Raw genomic sequence first — 27,281 nt, forward strand, 5'->3', positions numbered from 1 at the left:
ATAACACCCCTTCGTTTTTGCGTCGGGGGTTAAAAACAAAAACAAACATAAAAGTTTTTATTTGAACCCTACAGCCACAGAAATTTATAATAACAATAATTAACAATACAAACTCAAGGATTACAATTACAATAATATTAATATTAAAACAAACAGATAAACAATTATTTTTCAACAATTTTTATTTTATTAGCATACTCAATGAAGCCTATCTAGCGGGAAAAAACTCGTGTATAAGCGAATTTTGGCATAGTTGTAGGGAATGGTGTTCTAATCCACATACTCAAAAGTACTGAGGTACTTAACTACCCAGGAGGAGCTAACACTGGAGGGGGGTGTAAAGGCCCCTTTTATTAGTTTTACGCAAATAACTCTTAAATTGTGGCACATAGCAAAAAATGTTCTGAAACACAAGTAATCTTCATAAAACTCTCTATAAAAAAGTCTTATACACTTTTTATCTGGGATCACTCGTTCATGAGATATGGAAGGGAAAAGATGGACAATAAAGGAATAAACTTATTTGTTTATGTACAATACGTTTATTCTTATAGAGACGCGGTAGCGTGTCAAGCCAGGTTCAAGTAACAAAAGTAGCAAGCAGCACCGTGTGTAATGTTACACGAACCATTTGGAGCCACATTTGACCCCCTTCTAACTTAAAAACTATTTCACATAAATGTGTTATAATGCGACGTAAAAAGAAACCACCGCGCGTAGTAAAAATATAAGCGCTCCTTTATGAGCCCGGTACTAGCAGCCCACCTTAGTGCGTTTTCACATTATCCGGTCCGATATCGGATGTCGGAAGGATTTCAAAGGCAAAAATCCAATCCTAGTCCATAACCAATCAGTAGGTGGTACTCCGACAAAAAAAAAAAGGGTAAGTGCAAAATAAAGAATGTTGTTGTTGTTGTATGTCCTAAGGCACCCAAATAAAGAATATTGACCATAAATTGTAGGTTAAATACTAAATATTTGTACGCCTGCTTGAATATTATAATATTATAATACGTGCTAAACTTATTTTAGGAAAATTTTACTTATTAAATGCGATTTTACCCGCTGCCATTAGAGGATAAAACACGTGTTTTCCAGACAGACCGTGACAGTGGTTCAGGTATCCGTCCGGTTAACGGAGTACGCTGGTTCGATTCCAGCTTGGAACACTTGGAGGCATTGGTAATTTTTTCTTTGTATATGACATTTATTTAATGTCATTTTAACTCCCCAGTTTAAATGATTAGCTAGCTCTTTGACTATTATAACAAAAAGGAAAATGTTAGCGTATTATATCATTTGTGACTAACTTTAATTTACCTAATGTTCTGACGGTTTCACAAATGAAAATCATATATACATAAAATTTATAGCGAAATAGCGACACCGTTTGCTCAATTGTGTATAGTATGAATTTTCTGAGATGAACTTTTCGGTTTTGCCCTAATCTGCGAGCATTTCTTCTCTTTTTTGCCAATAAAAAAAATGTTGATTGTTTTAGGTAATTTTAGGTCAATTGTACTCAGAATCACGAGTACTTTCAATCTCACTGGGAGACAAAAAGTGTCCCAGAATTTCCATACATTTTTGTTACTTTCCTCTTTTGTTACCCCATACAACATGTACGGAAAATGGTAACAAAATAAGAAAAAATCGTATGGGACAATTTTTTTAACTACTAGGATTGAAAGAGCTAGTAATTCTGAATAAAAATAGCATTTTTTTTTTCAAAAATCACACTTCATAAAAGTGGCAAAGAAAAAAGAAATGCTCAGAGGTGACCTCAGAACATAACATTTTAATGTACCTACTAGAGAGTGAACAAGCCGCCAGCGGACGTGTCGCAGTTGTTAACTCATTGAGCATACAGTTGTAGTTGTGTGCGTGCGTGATGACACGACTCGCTGGTCGTACGCATGTACATATTTAGGCTGTATATCGTCACTACTTTTAAAAAAACTTGTATCTTCGTCTGTCAATAAAAAGAAAATTGTAATAAGTATGTATGGAATGCATATAGACTTACTGCGTTTTAAGTTTGAGGAACAGCGTGAGATACAAGATTTTTTTAAAGTAGTGACGATATGGCACAATAGCCCAATCTAGGAGAGTCGATCTACAAGTGTACAAACGGGCCTCTCGCTCGTTTTAACCCAGAACATGCAAGTTGTGGAATAAGCTACCTTCTGAGGTGTTCCCCTTGCGCTATGTCATGGGGTTCTTCAAGAAGCAGGTATTTAGGGTTCTCAAAGGTCGGCAACGCATAAGTGGCTCCCCTGATGTTGCTTATGTCCATGGGCGGCGATGACTGCTTTCCATCAGGCGGCTCGACTGCTCGTTTGCTGCCTATTTCAAAAAATAAAATAAAAAAAGTATGTGTGCGTTTAAGTACCTACTTGCGACAGGTGTATTCAATAAAATCGCTACCCTTACCCCTAATAGATGTGACCATACCACTGTTCTAAATAACTATACAGCGTGTTTTTTTCTGTTTTCCGTTAAATTCAACATGTAGCTAGGTTCATTGTCAGGAACCACCGTGTATATCAGTTTTAGTTAAATTCGTAAAAAGAAAATTTCATCAATTTCATACATAATAAATCAATTTATTAGTGTGAGAGACCCTTAAGAATAACATTCAAGTTAGTGTCAAGTGATTGACGGCACATGTCAAAACAAATAACATTAGAAATTGGTAAAGGCTGTCACAAACGTGTTCAGTAATTATCTTTATTTTTTAATAACTCGATAACCGTAAGAGTTAAGACGCTAGTTTCTTAGAGAAATTAATTGTATTTGATCTTAAGAACATTCCCTTAAAGTTAACGGAATTCAATAAAAACAGGGTGTAGATGAGCAATTCCCGTTAAGTTTGTACATTTGGATCACGTCTCCGATTTTGATAAAAATTGGTAGGCTGATAGAGTCCATGATCAAGCAAGATCTGAGCAAGATCCACTGGGTTTCTCAAAATGTCCTATGTACATACATATTACATACATACAATCACGCCTGTATCCCACGAAGGGGTAGGCAGAGCACACGAAACTACTCAAGCTTCAGTGCCACTCCTGGCAAACAAGGGGTTGAAAGAAAACGAAACTGTGACACTGCAGTGACAGGTTGCCAGCCTCTCGCCCACGCCACAATTTAACCCATATCCCACAGTCGCCTTCTACGACACCCACGGGAAGAAATGGGTGGTGAAATTCTTAACCCGTCACTACACGGCCCATGTCCTATGTAGTTTGTATGAAACCTTCCTTTTTTGTTACCAGACTTCTATACATTTTCGGTAACAAAAAGTTAAAGTTTCATACAAATTACAATCAACCTAGGACATTTTGGTAAACCTAGTGGATCTTGCTCAGCATCATGGACTCTATCAGCCTACCAATTTTTATCCAAATCGGAGACGTGATCCAAATGTAGGTACAAACTTAACGGGAATTACTGAGATATACTTTAAATTAAATCAGTCAGTTCTAAAATCAGATCTGAATAAAAGATTCATAAAACTAGTCTAGACTGCATTCTCCTAGTATAATGACATATGTGCTTAGACGAAACTAAGTCGGTTATGACCTTTTAGGCAATAAATGTCGAGTCTGATTTAATCCAGTAGAGTTAATATTAATACTGCGTAATGTGAAGGGACGTTTAAGGCAAAGTCGTTGCAACTGAACAGGGGTCAGGGAATATTAGCACAGAATATATTATTATATATATTCTGTGCTAATGGGCCATTTTTTTTTCAAAGTTGTCCACCCCACTTTTTTTTAGATTTGGATTTTTTTACGTGTTTTCCACTCAGAATCGCGAGCTCTTTTAATCCAAATAGGAGAAAAAAAGTGTCCCAATGTTTTTTTTCCCATTTCGTTACCACTTTTTCATACATTTTGTATGGCGGTAACGGAATCCATTCTAAGCCTAGCGTCCACTAGGGCGGAATTGAGCCGCGTCGAATCGAGTCCTCATACATTTGAATGCGATTCGACGCGTCGCCAACGGACGCAGTCTCATAAGCAGAGATCCACAGCAGAGATCGGATTTTTGTGCGTCATCTCATACTAAAAGTCATTAAAATGACGTCACTAAGAATGTCGCAAATCTGTCCGATCTCTGCTCATAAGAAATGCAGAAAGCGAATTAACGACGCTCGACTCGGCGAGCCTAGTGGACGCCAGGCAAGCAAGCAAGCAAGGTTTAGCAAAATAGGTATTTTCACTTAAACGGAAGCGTAAAGCTAGGTTTACACGGGCTTAGTATTTGTTTGGCATTTAGTATTAGCGATTAGGGGCTTTTCAGCAAAGTGATAAGAGGCAAGTAGCCATCTACACATGTATTAGAGAATAGTACCTATTAGTTACAAGATATTGCCATGGTAACGAAGTAAACTTACCTTAAAGCTATCGGATAATCATCGAAGTTATACACAGGATCTATATTATTATTAGTTATATTAGTTGGTAAATTACAAAGTTTTCCGAATACTAATTCGAAGGGAGTATACTTAGTTTCAGAATGCATAGTCGTGTTATAACTGAAGCACCAGAATTGAAGCCAGTTGCTCCATTCGTGAGCCTGGTTATCCGTCTGGATTCTGAGGAAAGCTCCCAGGGCCTTATGAGAGTTCTCCAAAGAACCGAGACTCTCATGGTGATATGCCGTGGATTGTATCTGATTTATTTTTAACAATTTACACGTATTTCGCATAGTTGAAGAAATAAATTCAGAACCTCGGTCTGTTGCTATCTCGCGCGGGATGCCGTAATGTAAAATAAAACCTTCAACGAATGCTCGCGCGACCGTTTCGGTCTCTTTATTGGGTAATGGGTAAGCCCATACGTACTTAGTGAGCTCGCACTGTATCGTCAATATGTAACTATACCCGTTGTTATCTTTAGTTAAAGGGCCAACTAGATCTAGATACACTTTTTCACATGCCGATGTGGCTGTGGTAGTAATAGACATCGGTTCTTTTATGTGTTTATGGAATTTTTGCTTTTGGCATTTATCGCATTTTTTTACAAAAGCTTTTATGTCATTTTCCATGCTTGGCCAGTAGTAGTGACGTTTTATATTATTCGTCATCCTACGCATACCCGCGTGTCCGCTAGTGGGTAAGATATGAAAATCATTCATGATGACTCGCCTGTCATCTTTATTCTTTACTTCTTTTGCACCCTTTATAATACATAGTCGTGGCCCGGACCACTTACTTATATTTTTTATATGTTGAGCTAGCTCTTTGCTCTTTTCATTGTCTTTGTTTTTAATAACGCATATTTCGTTAATGTTTATAATATTGCAGAAAGCTTCCAATTCCCTCATGAAGAAAGCTCGTTTCATACATGATAGGGATACTGGTGCAACGCTAATAAGTGACAATGAGGGTGTATATACAAACGTATTGTTTCTGCTATAAATACAATCATTCATTTTCGCACACTTGCGATACTCTTCTGAATTAAAACTTAATTGTGTTGAATTGTTAGGTTTTTTTAGAATTTCGGCCACGTTTGGGTGATCAATCCAACCGTTTTGGAAATCCGTAGTGCCGGCATTTTTTTGCCTTTCTTTCTCTTCCATTCGCTTCTTTTGCCCACGTGTTGTTACGAACATAACTCTTTCACTCATGTCTTTCAGCTGTTCACTAGTTATCTCAACCCTTGTAACATAAATATTTAACATAAAATAAAAAAATTGTGTTTTTAATAAATTAATTATAAATAAGTCACTAATTTAACTTCAGCGCCCTCTCGGGATAGAATATTGAACTAACAAGCCCGCTCAAGGCATCCACTCGCGCGCACATACGTGTTAGCCAAGTAGATAAGGAGTTAGTTACAAAAACATCCGCAGACGATAGCTGGCGCGCGCGTCAGAGTCCGACATTCTTTTCTAATACGAACAGCGCCTGGGAAACAAGACTGAAAATTGATTTTTATAAAATGTGGTTCACCGGAGGTCCCACCTTGCAGCCTGGGCGGTTAAAATGAATAGTCGTAACATATTAACATAAAAAACCTGGAGAAAGCACTACTTTGAAGAAAATTAATTCCCAATACTGTAAGTACCGCTACTTAACCTCAAAACTATACATAGCACGTGTCAGCTTTGCAAGATTATTTTGGTTCTACAGCTGGGTTTCGAATTGTTATAGGGGTCCTTGTGTCGCTATGAAATCCTGATCAATTGCACGAGAGAATGCCATAGCTGATGGGAAATGAACCTCGGACCGCATCCTGTGTTTGAGCTTGCTTTCCACCTCACACCTTAACCCTGGGACCTGCTTCCTGAAGGCATCAGCGTCAGCGTACAGGATTCCGTATGTGTAATTAAAAAGTGATTGCAAGGTTAGTTAAGCTTAATTTGAACTTTATCTTAACATCAGTGGACAATCTTCAAAGAGTGACTGTGACGTAGTATATCCAGAATTAAAAGGCTTTCTCCAGCATATTCGCAACTTTTATTTACATCACAACCCAGTAAGGCGCCCTGAGGACATATTTGAAAGAGCTCATGCTAACCCTGTGCGAACCGGTGAGTAACAGCAATCAGCCCAATTTTAACTGTTACAAAGTGGCTGCCCACCGTTTGGCCTTAAACTGGAAAAACTGAGTTGTGATGATAAATAATTATCTGGAAAGTTATGGACTTAAAGTGTTAAAATAGCGAGTTTAATTTTATAGTTTAAGGTTAACCACGTGTAAGGAAGTGTAACTTAATTTTACATAAAACAAATTTTACTATATTGTGTTAAAAATAATTGATATTGAATAGTCTCAGGCGTACAAGGAAATTAATTTTACTTAATAATTTAAATAATTTGGCTCAACTTAACTTCATCATCCTTGAATACCTGTGACTACATTAATACCTACTGTACTAAACTTAATATAAGATGTCTATCCAAAAGTATATTGATTATTTGCATAAGGATGAATTGGTATATGAACTTGGTGTACTTGGTGTATCCACAGATAGTGATGTGAACGTGGATGCCTTGAGGAAGCGGATCCGCCAGGTCTACAAACTAGCAAGGAGAGGAAGCATGAGGGGAGAACCGTCTGGAACACCGGATGCGGCGTCCGAGCTCAAGCTTTGCAGTCTAAAGATCGCGAGTCTAGAATCAGAACTTCCGGAACCCAGCAAGGTAGGTGACCGAAGACTTCTTGTAAAGCTTTCACGGCGTGCTAATTATCTTATAGATAGGTTGGCTAGGATATCAGAAAGCAGTCCGGATTTAGAAAAATTGCGGAGTAGGCTAGTGAAAATCCTGAGTATCGCAGATCGACAATATCGCGTGACGAGAATGTCCTTAATACATTAATAATAAGTGCAGATTGTAAGATATGATGTATGAATGCATTTTCTAAATTAATCACTAGTGAACCCTTTGGCTATAGTAAGCTGTGATAGAGATAAGAATGGAATATAACTTGTTATTACCGTAAACATGCCACATCTGTGTGCATCGGACCCAATGTTTACGATTACGCGATATAATTATTAGCCTATCGGTCATGAAATTAATAAAATACTTAACATAATAGTACCGGGAATCTAGAAAGTAGGTACTTTATGATAAATCTTGATTTAAAACCTTAAGCGTGTATCCTTATGAATACCAATACTTACTTAAATAAGACACGTGTCACTTGATCAAACCATGGTTTATTGGATCCACCTTTTACTTAATTGAAAAAAAAAATTATAGTGAATACCTAAACACAACGATAAGGTGTATAGGTAAGTTATGAACAAGTAGTATTAAATTTTATGAGCCCAACTACTTAAAACGTGTTGGTACTCGTCTTTAATTATGACGTTGGCCACGTCTTATTTGTAAGATTAGTAGGTAAGAATAAATACTTTAATACATTAAATTGTTAGGTAGAAAATATAGTATACAGGCGGGTGGTATTGCATGTTCACTGTCTGCCAAACATAATTGTCGTTTAACGTATATTTAGCAATAAAGTTAGTACATAGTAAATATTTACGCATGAGAAAATAGTCTTGCCTAAATGCCTATGCATAATAATATTAAATTATTAACAATGTACATACAAATATAGATATATGAGAAAAAAGTTTATTCGCTACGAAAAACTTTTTAACCCAACTGGAACGGATGTGTAACATAAATATTTAACATAAAATAAAAAAATTGTGTTTTTAATAAATTAATTATAAATAAGTCACTAATTTAACTTCAGCGCCCTCTCGGGATAGAATATTGAACTAACAAGCCCGCTCAAGGCATCCACTCGCGCGCACATACGTGTTAGCCAAGTAGATAAGGAGTTAGTTACAAAAACATCCGCAGACGATAGCTGGCGCGCGCGTCAGAGTCCGACATTCTTTTCTAATACGAACAGCGCCTGGGAAACAAGACTGAAAATTGATTTTTATAAAATGTGGTTCACCGGAGGTCCCACCTTGCAGCCTGGGCGGTTAAAATGAATAGTCGTAACATATTAACATAAAAAACCTGGAGAAAGCACTACTTTGAAGAAAATTAATTCCCAATACTGTAAGTACCGCTACTTAACCTCAAAACTATACATAGCACGTGTCAGCTTTGCAAGATTATTTTGGTTCTACAGCTGGGTTTCGAATTGTTATAGGGGTCCTTGTGTCGCTATGAAATCCTGATCAATTGCACGAGAGAATGCCATAGCTGATGGGAAATGAACCTCGGACCGCATCCTGTGTTTGAGCTTGCTTTCCACCTCACACCTTAACCCTGGGACCTGCTTCCTGAAGGCATCAGCGTCAGCGTACAGGATTCCGTATGTGTAATTAAAAAGTGATTGCAAGGTTAGTTAAGCTTAATTTGAACTTTATCTTAACATCAGTGGACAATCTTCAAAGAGTGACTGTGACGTAGTATATCCAGAATTAAAAGGCTTTCTCCAGCATATTCGCAACTTTTATTTACATCACAACCCAGTAAGGCGCCCTGAGGACATATTTGAAAGAGCTCATGCTAACCCTGTGCGAACCGGTGAGTAACAGCAATCAGCCCAATTTTAACTGTTACACCCTTGATAATGCGTCTGCAGCCACATTATCTTTACCTTTCAAATACTCTACCACAAAATCGTACTCCTGTAAATACAATTTGAACTTGGTTAGGCGGCTGGAGGGATCCTTCATGTTAAATAAATAGACTAACGGCCTATGATCCGTAATTACTCTGAAACGTCGTCCAAATAAATAAGGTCTGAAATATTTTATTCCCCACAAAATAGCTAAAAGCTCTTTCTCAATGGTGGGATAATTTTTCTCCGCTTTGTTCAGGGGTCTACTGGCGTAAGCAACAGGTAAACCATCTCCGTTTGATAAAACGCAGCCTATCGCTATCCCTGACGCATCGGTGTGTATTCTAAACTCGTTATCTTCTGAAAAGTTAGGATATTGTAGCAATGGTGGGTTACTCATTGCTGTTTTTAGGGTATTAAATGCATCTGAACATTCATTAGTCCATACAAAGTCTACGTTTTTTTTAAATAAATTATTTATTGGCTGAGCTATTTCGGCAAACTTCGGAATAAATTTTCTGTAATAGTTCGCAAACGCTACGAACCTTCTAGCTTCATCTTCATTTTTTGGAGTTGGATAATTTTTAATCGCTAAAATTTTGCTTGGATCTGGTTTGATTCCATCTGACGTAACTAAATGGCCTAAATATAAAATTTCCTTTTTTAGAAACGTACATTTTAGTGGGTTAAGTTTAAAGTTGACTTTCCTCAGCCTCGAAAATACGTCTATTAAATTTTTGCTATGCTCCTGAAGATTTCGTCCCATGACGATAATATCGTCAAGGTAAACGATACATTGTAAGTAATTCAAACCCGTCATTGCAACTGTCATCGCTCTGCTAAACGCACTAGCACTCGTTTTTAGACCCATTGGGAGGCGCTTCATTTGGTAGTGCTTATCAGCCAAAAATGCCGTGTATTGCCTACTCTTAGGGTCGAGTTTTACTTGATAGTATCCTTGATTAAGGTCCAAGGTGCTGAAATAAATTGCACCAGACAGTGAATCCAATATCTCGGTAATATTCGGTAATGGAAATTTGTCATTCTCTATACGCTCGTTAACTTTTCTGTAGTCAATTACGACCCTCCATTTCTTTTCCCCGCTGGAATCTGCTTTTTTAGGTACTATTAACAAAGGACTAGCCCATTCCGAATAGGACTCTTCGATTATGTCATCTCGTAACATTTGATCGATTTGTTTTTTAATTTCCGCTTTTTGAGAGTGAGGCAATCTGTATGGCTTACTGTAAACTGGAGATTCATTAGGCTTTAAATGGATTTTTTGTTCGTAAAGGTTCATGGTATTCAGCTTATCACCTGGTAGGTGAAAAATATCGGCAAACTTAGCGCAAATACTTGAGATGCTGGCGTTTTCTTCCGAATTTAAATAATTCAATTTTAACAAAGAAAGCAACAGTTTCACTCTTTCGGCGTTATTTGGACATTCATCAAAATTAAGAACGTCAAATTCCTCCAGTCGCCTAATTTCGGGAGTAACACACTTAATCCTCACAACCTGCTCTCGCGTGTTCAATAGTTTAACAGTCAAATTACCATCCGTACTTCTAGACAAAGAATTTGCTATGAAAATACCCTCGCATACTTCGCTGGCATAAACAACAAAATCTCCCGCGACATTAATGGGAACTTTTACAAAAATTTCACTTCGCGAAGGTAACTCAATGAATGATTGTTCGTTACTGCTATGTGTAGAGTAAACGCGTACCGGTATAAAGGATGTGCGGTTACCGTTTTTCAATTTCAAAACGTCCGTTTCAAAATCTATATTGCCTCTATATTTTTTTAAGAAATCCTGACCCAGGATCCCGTCCGCGTCAACCGGTAAATTTTCAAAAACATGAAATTTGTGACTAAATGATTCATTTGTCTCATAAAATAAATCGAGATAGCTGTAACCAACAGATGTAATTACACCGCCTAGCCCATTTACGTTTGTTGTGTGTGGGTGAATCATCGGAGCTGTTGGTCTTATCGAACCATATTTGACTGCACTCAATGACGCTCCGGTGTCCAATAGCCATGTCAACGACTTTCCATTTACGTGAAGCTGAACTGAATTCACGTTACCGAAGGCCATAATATAAGGTAAGGTGTTAGTTACGAAAAAACTGAAGATCAGACGATCTGGCTGGTGACTCGTTCGTGTCATTGCACTCACGAGCCGTGTTTACGTACTGCTTATTATGGGGCTTACGGGGTCCGAAACCGTTACCATTATGCCCGTAGCTCTTACGATATCCATGGCCGCGTAAACCACCCCTGAAAGCGCCACCGCCTCTGCCTCTGGGCAAGTAGGAAGCGCGTCCTTCGGTTTTCCTGTACTCGTACTGCGGGTGTCTCGCTGCACCTACCCTACTGTTGAAATATACATTTCCACGACCCGAAGCTATTTGGGCTCTTGCACCCCTACCGCGCACCGCGAACACCTGCTCTGAGGGTGTTGGTGTCATCGCAATCTCTTCATCCTTAGCACCCTGTATTGCGTCTTTAAGAGACGTGTAATTGCGAGCCGATATTACCGTACTTAACCGGTCATTTCGCAAACCACTGGTAAACCTGTGAATAGCCTGCCTTTCATTAAGGGGTTTTAGAACACTGTAAGCACTCGAATCACCATTGGCTTGTGAAATTGTCAGCTTGACAAAAATATCCTCTAAATCTCTACCGAACTGCTCTATACTCTTTCCCGCCTGCCTAGCCGTCTGCAACTGTTTCTGCAAAGCGGTATCCGACCTCCGAGTTAGCAGATGAAGTTTCATATCTGCAATTAAACTCGCTACTGTGGTATAGGTACCTGTTAACCGCAGTTTTGCATTGTAAGACAAACGTGTTTTCAAAACGAAATTTATCAACACCGGGATGTCAGCTTCGACTATCATTGTCCCATACAACTCTATGGCGTCGATTAATTGCAAAGAAACCTTTTCAGTATCATCCATGACGGGCAAAAGAGAGACTGCCGTCTTCAAGTCGAAATTCGATTTGGAACCCATGTTTGAATTAATTAATTGTTGCGATTCCCCGAACAGTTGCAATATTTTAGCATATGCTCTTTCGACTTCCGCAATATACTGTTGTACCTTATTGTCGAGGGGCACTTCCCCCTTTTCTACCTTTGAAATATAAATCTCTAAATAGGCATTATACTCGTTATAAACCGACTTTGCTTCCGAAAATTTTTCCTGCCCTAACTTCTCGCTTCTTCTAACTGGCCCAAGCTTAAGCAAATATTCCTTAAAATAATTAATGCGCTTATAAAATTCTAAAACATCTGGCATAACTATAACGAGCCTTAAGCTAATATAACGCCACACGATAAGGTCTACAGTCCATAGGAAAATAATTCACTACACTTACATGATTTCCCGGCAGGCCGATGAAAGTCTTTGTCACTTCACTACACTTACATGATTTTTCCGGTAGTCCGATGAAAGTCTTTGTCACTTAGTTCGTGGTAGGACACTCACACTGCTTTGCCGATCCGCAGCGCTCCAGGAATCCCCACGACGGCCGCTGCCCGCCACCTTAGACGGACGCACGCCTGCGCATCACCATAGCAGCCGCCTGGCGCTCGATCTTCTGCGTCAGACACTTGTGGATCCTTTTCCAGACGAGATAGACGAAGATAACGGTGATCATCACTCCCATAGCCATCGTTATGTATGATTGCCCATCCGCGTGGCTGATGTCCTGACTCGTCCTGGCGCTATTGCCCTGACCGGCCTGAGCTATGATGACCTCTTCCTTCTCCACTCTAGACACAGTTTTCCCCATCTTGAAAATAGCAAACCGACGAAATGCTGCAGAGAAGCCTTAGTGGTCGTAGAATCACGGTCGAGTAGTTGAACTTCACTTGTCAGTAATGTTTACACATAGTTTACACCACTTGTAAAGTGGCAAGTATTAGTATTTTTGTCGAGGTGATAGATACTTGTCGCTTAGTAAATAGAACGGATTTCACACAGAAGCCTGTGTAAACCCAGAATGAGCGTCATAGACTGCAGTCGCGACTTTTGACGTCCCGTCCGTCGCTACACCGGAAAGTACTGGTTGGCACTAATTTCTGGTTGGTTGTTATTGAAAATTCTTTTTTTTTTTCGCCGCTTTTTTTCCCAAAATTAAAAAAAATGTTTAGCAAGAAGGATCCATCTCCAAACTGTAAAGTTTATTGACAATTTTTTGTGGGTTAGATCGTTAAAACTCAAACTTTTACGTAAACTACATCAATTCAATTCAATTCAAAATATCTTTATTCATGTAGGCCTACGAAGCTCTTATGAATAGTTCATTACATATATATTATTTATTTATTTAAACTTTATTGCATAACTACAGAAACATGTACAAATGGCGGACTTAATGCCAAAAGGCATTCTCTACCAGTCAACCATTATGATATTAATCTAACCTAATTATCAGAGCAATTTATTGTTGTAATTATTGTTCATAATAATATTGAGTCATATGAGTTCGGTTGTCTATTGTTGGCCCGACAGTCATTTAACATAATATTCATTTGCCCGAATCTAACTTGCCTGAATTTCATTTGCCCGAACGATTTGTTTACCATAAAAATCATATGACATACTCGTTGTTTATCCGAATATTACCTTCCATAATCATACAATGCCATACTATTTGTTAGCCATATTATTAAGTGCAATAATATGGTTTCATAGAATATTCAAACGCCATAATCAATTATTGCCATATTAATTGTTGCCCATATTATTACCTAACCTAACCTACTTTCTGATAGCAGTTTCATTTTCCAGGGGTCACAGTTCTAACCTAACCTAACCTACTTTTCCAGCAGTTTCATTCTCCAGGGGGTCACAGTTCTAACCTAACCTAACCTACTTTCTGATAGCAGTTTCATTTTCCAGGGTGTCGCAGTTCTAACCTAACCTAACCTACTGTCTGATAGTATTTTCATTTTCCGGGGGGTCACAGTTCTAACCTAACCTAACCTACTTTTCAAGCAGTTTCCTTTTCCAGAGGTTCACAGTTCTAACCTAACCTAACCTACTTTTCAAGCAGTTTCCTTTTCCAGAGGTTCACAGTTCTAACCTAACCTAACCTACTTTCTGATAGCAGTTTCATTTTCCAGGGGGTCACAGTTCTAACCTAACCTAACCTCCGTAAAATAACTTTCTGATAGCAGTTTCATTCTCTAGTCCTTCTAGTACCTATTATAGTAGTTTTCGATTCTGCCAAAGCACATTATGGAAATTGACTTTTCTGGACGCTAATTTGTATGACAAATGATGGTATGGAATGTGGTAATTACGGATTTCGATGATTCTGACAAATGACATTATGGAAACTGACTTTATGGGAAACAAAGTTTCTGGCACTAGATTAATATAGTAAACAATGATTATGGCATAAGATGTTATGAGAAACAATATTATGATTGTTGAATAGAATGGCAAATAAAATTATGGCAAATGAAATTCTGGCAAATGGGGTATCCCGTCTAGAATATTTCTAGGAAAAATCCGATGTCCAAAAAAATACAATATTAATTTCATCAACAATAATAATAATAAAAAAAATGTAAAAATAAGAAACCATTTCGAATAACAATTAATCCCACGTTGTTTTATCATTCATGTAGTCTTGTGTTGTATAATAAGCTTTGGTAATGAGTACACGCTGATTCTTAAATTTATTAATTGACAAGTCACAGTAATATGATTCGGAAGTTTATTATAAAATCGAACAATTACCCATGAATGATTTTTTAATTTTACAGAGCCGTGTGAAGGGCACCACGAGTTTATGTTTATTTCTAGTATTTATATTATGTACATCACAGTTTTTCTTATAATTACAAATGTTTTTATGTACATAAATATATTGACATAATATTCTCTTATCTCTAAATATATTTTATATATTGCAATATCCCTCTTCTGCAGAATAAATCTTATACTATTAAACGAGCAATTCATTATTTATTTATTTATTTATTTATTTATATATTTATTTATATATACCGATCTTGGAAACCGCTCTAAATTTCTTATCTCTAGCATAAGTCCCGAAAACGTTTTCTTTTCTATTTTTCTTTCGGTTTGTAAACATTTTTATATCGATTCCGCTTAGCTCAGTCGCACGAGGTCGGTCTATTGCAGATAGATCGTAGGTGTCATATCCCGGTCTTCTTTTTTTTTGTTTTTGTATTTATAAGAGTTTTTTTTTTATCTAAAGACGTGATATATTAAAATAGAACCGAGCGAAGCTCGGTCGCCCAGATATTATGGTATTTATCTCTGAAGCACTGTCCCAAAGTAAAATACCATATAACATAATGCTGTGAAAGTAACTAAAATAAACTAATCGAGCTGTTTTCACGTCTGTTAACTGACGGATCTTGCTCACTGCAAAAGCTGCAGAACTAAGTCTATTCGAGAGGTTAACAATATGGGGACCCCACTGAAGTTTAGAATCTAAAGTTATACCAAGAAAAACTGTAGGTACTATCTACCAATTCCAATTTCTCATCCTTCACAACGACACTTGTTTGCTCATTCCTTACGTTACTATTAGTGACAAACTTAATACATTTAGTCTTTTTTTCATTTAATAATAAATCAATTTCTGACTTCCCCTTAACCGGAAGTGTCAGCGTCATAGACTGCAGAGTTTTGACGTTCGCGGCTACACCGGAAAGCACTCAGACAGTCCGCTTTCCAATTATGAATTTTAGAGCATTGTGATTGGTTCGTTTGTATGTGTAAAATAACTATTTTTAAAATGGATTTCATCTATTCTCCGTACCTAACATCACCTTCGCAGTCTGTGGTTTTTTGTGGAACCGTAGGCCCCTGTACAACCATGTCAAAATGACAAGCAGTAAAATATTTCTTATAGTCGGATTTATAACGTCACTATGATAATAGTTCTACAGTAGCCTAGGGTTCTAATTGGTTGACTGTACATTCAAGGCGAAGGAACGACCAACCTGCGTGCTGGCAGCCTGTCCGGTATGGATGCCGCTGCCAGCGCTCGTCTTTTGTTTTTATGTAGGTAAATGCAAGGTGAAGGAGCGACCAACCTTCGTGCTTCGCGCGTGCTGTCAACCTGGCTGGTATGGATGCCACTGCCAGTGCGCGTCTTTTGTTTTATGTATTAGGTACCTACATTCAAGGCGAAGGAACGACCAACCTCCGTGCTTCGCGCGTGCTGGTAGCCTGGCCGGTATGGATATGGATGCCGCTACCTGCGCTCGTCTTTTGTTTTTTATGTAGATACATATTTTTCATTTTTCAATAGTTCTGTCATGTCAATGAGCGACAAATGTTTTATTTCGCACATATTTTTTAATATGTTTTGTAAATTATCCTGTGCCTTTTCTGTGTATGTGGTGTGTATCAATCAACTGTACTTTTTATTATTTTTCAGTACAGATGGTGTTTTTTTTACGCACTAGTGCGAGAAGTGGTTCATTATATGCCAGGTCTAAACTTCGGAGGCTCATCTGTACTGAAAAACGTCGTACGATACACGTGCGAAAAGGAAATTCGTAACTTTTCGTTTATCGCCACTCGTTTCGAACTTCCTTTTTTACGCACTTGTATCGTAATGTACTATACCGTCGGCCCGATCATACAAAGGACAAATTTACACTAAACTGGGTTTGACGTCTAAATGGGCCTTCATTCCTTTTACTATTTAACACACAGCGTGTAATTTATATAACCGGCAATACTTAAGGATGTGATACTAAATCTAGTGATAAATCTTGGATTAGTTGTCAGCGGAATAACAAATGCCGGGATAACGGGAGGAGGACTTAAATGTGATACAGAATAACAGGGACAAAATCTAGGTAAAATTTAACAACGTATAAAATTATGTTTTATTAAAAATATTGCCAGTTATAAAAATTACCCTGTATAACTGAGATCTTTCACTAATTTTAGAAACTTCTATCTTCATGGAAACCATTTCGCGTAAATAAAACCACCAAATGCAATACCGTTTTTATTTATTTATACATAGTAATATGTCAGTTGTCATTTTGTTAAATGATAAAGTACAGTCTTGGAAATATTAAAAAAAAAATTATATAAATTTACAACAAATCGAACGCGACGGTTCAGTAAAAGGGTACTTTATAGTATCCCGTAATATTTACAGGCTTATCATAAAAATGTGTCGTTCCACTGTAAAAGGTACGCTATGACGGTTGGCGCTTACGGTACAATTAACTTCGTTTTGCTTGGCGTACGAGCCGATCGGAATAAGGTACCTTTTATGGTGGAACGTCAGAAATAATAAAATTAGTGGCATTCGTGGCAGGCTGCAGCCATACCATACTTTCACGGGAGAAAATATTTAGTCAGTTTACTTGAAAATTAAAAAATACAAAAACAATAGAATTCATACAAAAAACTTCTCACTTGATCAAAATGATTATTAATTTGAGGGCAATGGTAATAAAGTGATTACTCTTTACTTCAAACTTGTACGTTTTGTATGAAAAACGTTTTTTTTACTTTCCTAAATTGATACATTCTGTTCGACAAAAATTTCGACCATCTTTACAATATTCTGTTCCAACAATTTGCACAATATTAGGTAAATGTATTTAAGAGAAATTTAATAAAACAACCAGTAACCATAATTGTTATAGTTATAAGTTTATGTTCTAATTTTGCAAAAAAACGTTCAGAGACGGCTAGTGACGTTTTGTCATATCTAGGCCAAAGAAAAAAAAAAAAAGCAGCGTATGCTATAGTCGTATGAATGTGTTGAATATGTTTTGAAAATCATAATTTTCTAGGAAATTCTGTAGTTTTAATTTTCATACTACTTTGAAGTGTATGAATATATGATTAGATGCTTTTATACGCCAAGTAACTGACTAAACTATTCCCCGTGACACTTATTAAAGATCTATATACATAGGAATTATATAATATGAGCACGGATAAGTATCGCCACGAACGAATACCACAACGATGGTACCGATTATAAATATTCTTTAGTATTTCTCTAATTTTTACAATTATTTTAATTTTACCTATCTATTTATAGTGCCAACATCGAATTGTATAATATTTATGTTCAACATACATTAATTGTAGATAACAAATCTACATATAGTTTGTGTTCGTGTATCAACTCCTTATATATTCTGATATCCTAAACTGTTCCTATAATTGTAATGCACTATATTATACTGCAATTGTCCCTTTTAACTATTTCTCCTGCGTCAAGGAGCGTCACATGCGCGTTGCCAACCCATTAGAAAGTTGTACACTCCTTTTCGCTGTGTTAAGTACACAGCAAGTCTTTATTTTAATTTATCCTATGTATCACAATAAATTAAATGTAAAATGTATCCACGAATCGAGTGTCAACACAAACCTGATAGGGTTTCATGGCACTCTGGTGTATGAACAAATGTAAGATTTTTAATATAGAATAAATAAATAAAAATATTTTTGACGTAAATTTTCGCGCATATCAAATATAACAATCGCTATATAATGTAGTGCATATCGAATATAGGTGAGATTAAAAATGGCAGCATGTATAGGTAGTTCTGTCGTGCTGACTAGGCAAAATGCAAAACATTTTACTATTTGCCGTGGATCTAAATATACGAAGTACTAAAGTGGTAACACTTGTATAGGACATTTAGATATACTGCTCTACGCTCGGTATTTAGACACAAATTATTCACAATGGGAGATATTTTAATTAACAAATTGAATTAGAATTCTGATTCACTTTTGATTGATAAAAAAATATTAGCATAATTATGATTAAATGGAACATAATCGGACGTAACAAAACATAATAATGATTTATATTTATTCATGATTAAATTACTTAGACAGCAAATATGGACATGAATATACCAGGCAACCTATGTGACGTTCCGTGGGTAAAGGTACCTTTTGACGGCTAAGTTTTAATTACCTGTGGAAGGTCACATTTAAATGTTTTATAACATTACGTCTGGATTTCTTAACTATGGACAGATTTGTTTGAAACAAAATGTTTATAACGATATCACATACAGTTAAAATTGTCATTAACTTACAACTAAGCGGGTATTATACACATACCTTTATGGTGCTAAAACTATATCAAATGGCAAATCCAAGGGGGTCATAGTTACTGAACTTTCAGTCGATCCAAGGATGTAAAATATCCTAAAAATGTCAGGAGCTGATTCGAAAATCGTTTTAGTTAATTTTGACAGTTTGCCCCTAACCTTGCGAGGTATACACGAACGGGGTCAAATATTTTTGTATTGTATCGAAAAGTTTAATTTAGAAATTATTTTGTAACTAGGATGTACCTACTGTTGGCAAAATGACAATAAAAGTAACGCTCGATTTCCATTTATACTTGCAGAAAAGTATTTCTCTCCACTTTTCCTCGGATAAATGCAAAAACATTAAAACTATCGCTAGTTCGTCACAGGGTCATAAAAAATCACGATTTCTTATAAAAAGGCCGTAAACTTAAAAAAAACGCGTATGTACATGAGGCCGTTAATTACTTAAATAATACCGCATTAAACCTAAATCATTTACAATTTACACGATCGGAGAGTCAGAAGACTCTAGGCCTGGCTCAGAAAAAAAAGAGCGTTTAAAATCAGCCTTTTTCAGAAGCTAAGGTTCTCTGCCAGCGGCAGATTGATAGTGAATCAGGTTTGCGAAGGACCGTCTTCTAAGGGCGAAACCTTACGAAGCCGTCCTGAGCTACCAGCATACTATTCCCTTCAGTTTCGTTGGGGTTCACCTCATCCTGAGGTTGGGAGTACGAGGCTTCATACCCGCAATTCCTTGGCGCTGGTTGAGGAGCTAACGCGCAGGGGTAACTCCTTTCATTAGGGTCTTCGGAAAACCCGTATAGGTCTGTGGACTTAGGCCTATCAGGGAACCCATTATTCTTCCCTCTTTTCTGACTCCCACTGGAGTTAGCAGCAGAAGTTGATGGGGAATTCCGCCGTTGTGAACTCCTTTGGCAACCCTCTCCATAACTCCTGTTAGGGTTCAGAGTTTGGATGCCAGAAGCGTGGTAGGACGCGTTCTCTGAGTTATAATTCCCGTATTCATCAGGCAGGTGGGGCTGATGGTAGTGATGCCCCATGGAAGCGTCGTAACCCATAGTCATGCAGTTCTGGACGTTCTTGTTCTTCGCTCGATGCTTCTTCCGAGGATTGCTATTCGTTCTAGAGGATACCCTATCGTACGACATGTGTTTGAAGTTGTGCGAACTTCGGTTCGAACCACCGTTGTAGTTCTGGTTTTTGATGTCACGAATGAAGTCGCTGTTGCTGCCGTATTGTATGACGTTGTATTCGTGGTCTAATGGGTCGTCTCCTTGTAGAGATTGGATGGCGGGGTCGCAGTTGGAATAGTGGTCGTCTGATGCCGATTCTATGCCATTGTAACCGGCCATGTTCGGATGGTGTTTGATCAGATGATTGGTCACACCTTGGCTGGATGTAGCGTTGCTAGATTCCGTTGAGCTACTATGGCCAGCGTTGGCTATGGAACTGTGCCCGGAATAGTTCTCGGTTCCTGAGTTATTGTCGCAAGCGCCCCCGATAGTGTTCAGAAACCGCGGATGTTCAATCGCTGGTCCTCCGCAGCAGGGATCGGGCATGTTCGGATGATGGCCAGCTGATTCATAGATCGGCTTGCCAGTTCTTAACGTATACGTGTGTAGATTTGTATTGGTATTACAAATAGCAGGGTAATCTGATTCGAACTGCTCATTGCTGGACCCGGCCGTGCAAGGGAACAAGCCTAAACCAGATATCTTCTGCCCGTCAGCCTTCTCATGCTGTAGAGAAGCCACATGCCGACTTTGAGACTTATGACCCAAGAGATCAGGGCTACTATGCAAATCTCGATAAGACGTAAAGAGAATTGATAGCCCCATTGAAGCCAGTTGAACTTGGTCATATTGACTTGACTTATTCCGAAGATACCGTATATCTGAAGAGTGGCCATCAGAACGAACAGCAATGCCGTCGCCAGATTAATATGAATGGCCTGGTACAAATTCTGGAAGCCATGTATATACGTGTGGCTTTTCTTCTGAAGAATAGACTTGAGCATTTTATATACATACAGATAGCACAGACCTAGCGTCAAGCATGCCATGATAAATATTATTTGACAAGTTAGACCTAATACCCTTTTTTCTACTCCCTGTGGAGTCCTATAAATTGTATTATTATTTTCGAAGATATGCAACATCAGACATGAGAGGAGATGGAGTCCACCCCCAATGATGATTGTTCTAGAACGGAACAGGAAAGAACAGCAGGTGTTCTTGAAGTTAATGCTATTGGTTAATAGGAACAGGATGGTGCACGCAAACGCGATGCTCAGGAATATTTCAGGGACATGTAACAGGATCTCACTGATGAAAACTGGCAACGAATTGTTGATATTATAAGGATCGTAGCACATGTAGAATATCCTCATCAGACATACAAACACTAAGATCAAGTGTAGTATAATAAAGTAGTATTGTGTGAAGAGGTGCGTGAACTTATTATAGCATATGATCTTAAATATAGAGAATACGGCTAATATTGTAAAAATAACTGTCGCTAAATAAATATGTACGTTCCAGGCGAAAGGCCAGGTGACGCCAGCTCTCTGAACAGCTCCATTCTTGGAATCCTGCTTAAGATTCTTCTTATCTAAATTGACGTTGGCTAAATTGTGGTATCTTTCTGTTGACATTTCTGGATCTTTCAGATCGAAATTGACTGTTGTGGCTGGTGTGAATTCTTCATTTCTGCTTTCGTTTCTGTCTTTATTAGTTGAATATTGGAGATTTCTTCTTGTGTTAGTTTCTCCGTTTTGGTCGACGATGAGAGGTCTGTCCAGGTTGTTCATTTCTGGGTCTAAGACGGCGAGTACTGAGCCTTCAGTGGAGCTGTCTCTGTTGGCGTCGCTCAGGGTGACGCCTTCCTTGGTGACGTATACGTCACTCTTGGAGGTTTTCTCTGTGTGCTGAGGTTTGGCGGTGACGGTGCGGAGGAGAACATCAGGAATGTCCTCCTTGCGGCCGTTGGAGCCGGAGAGGATGCGAGAGATGGTGGGGATGTTGAGGGAGTTTGGCACGAAGTCTGTGAAGTTGGCCTGATCCGAGCCATGCTTTACGTCGTCTAGTTCATCAGGCTGAAAAGAGAGAAAGATAATATAAGAAATTTTACAAATGTAAGACATTTTTGAGATCGAGAAGTTATGAAGAATTGGTGTTAACCTGTCGGAATAGATGATGGAATAAACAAAATCAAGAATTCATGGTCATGAATTTTTGCAAAGAAACGTTGCAGGATCAGGATGGACGGCTGTCTGATCATTTGTCATCATGTCTGTTACGTTCTAACAAGTATGCAAGTGCGAAAGTGACGCATGATATAACAAATGACAATTCCATCAATTATAATTGAAATAATTGGGTCTACTACTTAAGACAAAGGGTTAGTCAACGCTTAAAAAGTTCAATACCAATTTCTTTCATTCAATTATCCGCTTCCTAAAACAGGTTATATTTAGGACCAAGACGAATTCAAATTCAAAATATAAGGCTTCTTTTTAGAATCAAACTTTCAAATCGAACGTTAACAATGCAAAATCTTTAATATGAACTTATATGGCTTCAGCGCCGTTTCTATACCAGCAAAGCAACTAGTATGTTAACCCAAGATCCTTCTTTATATGGCTTGAGTCAATCACCTCACCCTTTTCAAAGGACGACCAACTGTAGACTGCAGTCTTTATAGTCTCATTTGCGTTGGATCATATGGGGGCGTATTAAGAGCACGTACATACTATACAGACACTATTGTGAAGCGTTTTTTGAAGGACAATATTTTATTGAAAGATTTGAGCTTGAGTGGCATCTGAAACCATTACATAGCCATAACATTAACAGCCCAGGGATGACGCTTGAAATTCCATCACTCATCCACGTAGATAAAGTATCAGTATCTGGCAAATATGCTAGTGTGAGAGTGACAGATGTCTTATCCACGTTGATAAGTTGTAAAATTGAAAGCGTAATAGCCCTGCAGGTTATATTTTTTAATATTTCAAAATTACACGAATGCTGGTTGTAAACGTTAATTTAATACTGGCTGGTTCAAGCGGTTGCGCTTCCAAACTAAATTACTACGGGAAAACACATGTGATTGAATGCTCCATCTAATAGTTGAGGATAGGGACAGGGGCAGCCAAATTTATGTAATTAATTATTGTTTTAATGTAAGTATTGTGTATATATTGTATGTTTAGTTCAAATTTAATTGCATGCATGCTTGCATAATAAATAATGGATTATTTTGTAATTTTTGCATGCTCATTGTGAGTAGAGTACACTGTACCACTGATTGTATGTTACCATCTATGCACCCACTGTATTCTGGCAAATAAATACTTTGTATCTTGTTAACTCCGCGATTCTTATTCTTTCGACGAGCTACAACATGCCGGTGGCCGCGCATTCGAGGCCCATTCAGTGGCGACGAACTCAATGTCGGCCGCTCGCGTGCGGTCTGTTTGTTAATGTAGGTAAGAATTATCAAAAGCGGCACTCTATGAACATCAAAGGAGTGAGTCTTCTGTGCTTGTACTATTTATATTCTGTGATAGGGAGTCAAGTTAGTCAATACATACCTTATGGCTAGGGGTGTTGAGCGGCTTTTTCTTCTGCGGCTCGATGCCGGCGGGCGGCAGGGGGGGCGCGGGAGGGGGCGCCGGTACTTGCGGCGAAGAGGTCTCCTGCAATGATTGATTTGTATGGTTTGGTGTCATTTGGAGTAATGGTTTTGGGATAAAGACATAGGGGTCTTGAGGTGTATTTGCATTTTAGATGCGGTTAGAAAAGGGTAGTATGATGAGTGTTTGTGTCTTGTTATTGTCTCTTTTCTTTTCAGTGATAAAATTGTGTTTTAATGGCAATAGAGAAAGAAGCATTGACACAATTTAAACTAAGTTATATAAAGCATGAAGTACAATACATATTTACTTTAAAAATAGATCCATTGAAACCATTCAAAAACCACACTAGTAAATAAGTCCTTCAATCTATCAAATAAAATCAAACGGAAATATTATCGTAATAAAGATTTAATATTTATAATGCAGCTTATTAAACAGTCTAAAGTGATCACAGATCACAGGGGTATAAGATCTCCAGAGGCACAATCTTTGGACCACTCAGGCGACGATGCCTTCTGAAACGCGGAACGGCCGTCAGCGCCACTTTTCTCTGCAGCTGACCGTACTATGCTTAGTTTAATACAAATATTCTTTATTGTTCATCAATATAACAAGATTACATCACATAACTAACATAATGTAATTTAAAAATCGTCTCCTCAGTACATTATGTATAGAAAGGACGCGCAAGGGACGCGCAAGGGACGTCGCTTCTTACGTCCGGAGGTCGCGGGTTCGAACCCCGGTTCGTACCAATGAGTTTTTCTGAAATGTGCGAAATGTCATTTGATATTTGCCCGTCGCTTTTCGGTGAAGGTAAACATCGTGAGGAAACCGGACTAATTCCAATAAGGCCTAGTTACCCTTTGGGTTGGAAGGTCAGATGGTAGTCGCTTTCGTAAAACTAGTGCCTATGCCAAATCTTGGGATTAGTTGTCATAGCGGACCCCATGCTCCCATGAGCCACGGCAGATGCCGGGATAACGCAAGGAGGATGAGTAATTTGAACACACCATTTAGAAGAGGAGGAGGCTGAGGTCTCGTGCCGTCAACTTCAACTGTGCAGGATATGCCTTAATATTTTTTTTAAAAGGTGTTAAGTGATTTTCTTACCTGTCCTGGAGGCCTGATGGGGATCCTCTCGTGGCCTGGCCCGAGGGACGGAGGAGGGATAGGCCTCCGGTTAAGGTAGTTGTTCCCGTCTGTATTCGTGCCTGGAATTGAGAAATAGATCACGTTAGTTTTAGTTGTAATAGGAGTAGGAATTTTTAGGTAAAGTTATTTTATAATTAAGTAGGTATTTTGGTACTCTTGCAGTGCCGTGGCACTAAGGGCACTTGGCACTCTTGCAATGACGTGGCACTACGGCACTAAGGGGTCAAAGAGAACATGGTTTGTCAGCTACCGGGTTTTAACCCCTGACGCAAAAACGGGTGTTATAAGTATGACGTGTCTGTCTGTCTTTCTGTCAGAACGGACGAACGGATGAACCGATTTAGATTTAGTTTTTTTTGTCTGAAAGCTGAGTTAGCCGGGAGTGTTCTTAGCCATGTTTCATGAAAATCGGTCTACTATGTCGCGGCCGGGGTTTTTCAAAATTTTAATTTTGTGGTTAGGTTATTATACCATCTTAGGGGACAGCGGTGCCGGTGGTGTGAAAAAGGGTCAGTTGGGGGGTGTTTAACTTGGACATTGGCCTCGAAAAGGAAGAGCTTCAAATTAAACACCCAGTTTAATAATAAACAAACGTATTTAATCCACACAAATCACGACGAACACAAAATAACTCAAATATCATAACAAAACTACAATGCACTACCGTTCGCTAGTTTCCAGAAGGAAAAGCGACATCTCTCGGGAAATTGAGTAAACACGTAGGTAAGCGTTTTATACAGGGGCTCATATGAGGGCTACGCACTATTTCTCTCCGGCGTCTAGGTCAACCGGTCTTATTCTTACCTGCAGTGCTGATTCTTCAAAGGGCTAAATTTCAGGAGCCAAAGAGAGAGCTAGTGAATTGTCAGCGAACGGGGTTCCTATAATCAGGGGGTAGTGGTGGGCCGAACACGTCAGGGGGCGATGGAGAATCCCTTCTACATAAAGTAAAATGCCTTCAAGGAGAGAAGACCATGTGAAGGTCTGGAAGCGATAGTACAGGTCATAGGTCTACGGGTGTCTTACTCACCTCTAAGTGTAGGCTTGTCAGCAAACGGGTTCCTGTACTCAGGGGGCAGCGGGGGGTTAAAGAAGGCGCGGTTGGGGGGCGCGTACGACGGCACCGCCCCGTCTCCCACCCGCGCCAGCACCGCCGCGCCGTAGTTCTGTGGTGGCCTGTAAAGAAGAGAGTGGTTAGTCTGTGGCATACACGAAATTATAAAACTGAAAAACCGTGGACCTCTTAAAAAATAATTGTAGGCGCTATTATTCCCTACTTCCCCTAGTATGCTTAAGGCCACTTGCACCAACGAAAATGGAGGATTAACCCAAGAGTTAACCCACCATTTTATATGGAATATGACAGATGACAGACCACTAACCCTGAGTTAAGTGGTTGGTGCAACTGGGTCTTAGACACCGTACGGGGAAATTTGATCCATAGTTTTAAATGTCAATGTCAATTTTTAAATGCTCAAAATTGACAGGCCGCATACTCGTAAGTTGTAACCCCTCGGGGTTAAATACCGCGAACCGTACATCAAGAATTCAAGACCATAATATATGCACAGCATTTTGAACACCTAGCCCATTTTGCTTACTTCTGCTGACTGTATAAATATTAAGAGGTTACCAAACCTACTTTTGCTTGCTTATTTGGCACCAATGACATAAATTGACGAAAGTATTTTTAATGAAGTCTGGTGAAGAATTAAAATGAAGTCCCCCACAATGTAAAAGAGATTATTGTTAAAATAATGAAAAAATCACCCTATTTAAACCATGAGTACCATGACACATCAATTAAAATAGAATATACTTTATTAAACATCAAATTGGACAAATACAAGAAGAATATTTACAACACAAACTAGATAGCATGTTGCCACGTCAAGCCGAGGCGCTGGGTCCCTGACTTAATAAACCAAGCAAATTAAAGAATACACGCAAATAAGACTAAGGTTTAGAATTTAGATAGCTTTTTAATTCCCAATTCACTTTAAAAAAGCGGAGCCATAAATAATGCTCTCAATCTAGCGAGTTAAAACACGAAAAGAACCAGCCAAATGGGAATTTAAAATGGAGTCTATCACGTCCAAATTAAACCGATAGCCGCAGCAGATCCTACGGATAAAGACTTCAGTGTGTAAGTGAGACATCATTATATAACTGTACACTGTCTCGCTTCCACGCCGGAGCGGAGAGCGAATCTATATCCAGGTATTAACCACGTGCGACATGTATTCTGCTTCAGTGATGAAGAGAGCGCTTGATTCGATTTGCGTTCTTTTTCCAATATAATGGGAACCTAGAATCTCATAAAAACTAT

At 38.5% G+C, this 27,281-nt stretch overlaps 1 protein-coding gene and 2 long non-coding RNA genes across 3 annotated transcripts in view; 2 read left to right on the forward strand and 1 right to left on the reverse strand.

The window, feature by feature from the left end:
* Window positions 1-5,750: 5,750 nt before the first annotated feature.
* On the forward strand, window positions 5,751-6,462 carry LOC125237477. The gene is made up of 2 exons (XR_007178334.1): window positions 5,751-6,072; window positions 6,167-6,462. It is a non-coding gene; the product is annotated as an uncharacterized LOC125237477 (long non-coding RNA).
* A 993-nt stretch (window positions 6,463-7,455) lies between these two features.
* On the forward strand, window positions 7,456-8,932 carry LOC125237478. The gene is made up of 2 exons (XR_007178335.1): window positions 7,456-8,542; window positions 8,637-8,932. It is a non-coding gene; the product is annotated as an uncharacterized LOC125237478 (long non-coding RNA).
* Window positions 8,933-18,852: 9,920 nt separating this feature from the next.
* The window catches only part of LOC125237415, a 73,147-nt gene continuing 64,718 nt past the window's right edge, over window positions 18,853-27,281 (reverse strand). The window contains 5 exon segments of the mRNA XM_048144465.1: window positions 18,853-20,911; window positions 20,914-22,252; window positions 23,753-23,857; window positions 24,911-25,011; window positions 25,983-26,128. Coding sequence (XP_048000422.1) covers window positions 19,776-20,911; window positions 20,914-22,252; window positions 23,753-23,857; window positions 24,911-25,011; window positions 25,983-26,128 — 2,827 coding nt within the window. The 3' untranslated portion in view covers window positions 18,853-19,775.

Source organism: Leguminivora glycinivorella, chromosome 21 (assembly GCF_023078275.1).
Source record: "Leguminivora glycinivorella isolate SPB_JAAS2020 chromosome 21, LegGlyc_1.1, whole genome shotgun sequence".
NCBI classification, from domain to species: domain Eukaryota; kingdom Metazoa; phylum Arthropoda; class Insecta; order Lepidoptera; family Tortricidae; genus Leguminivora; species Leguminivora glycinivorella.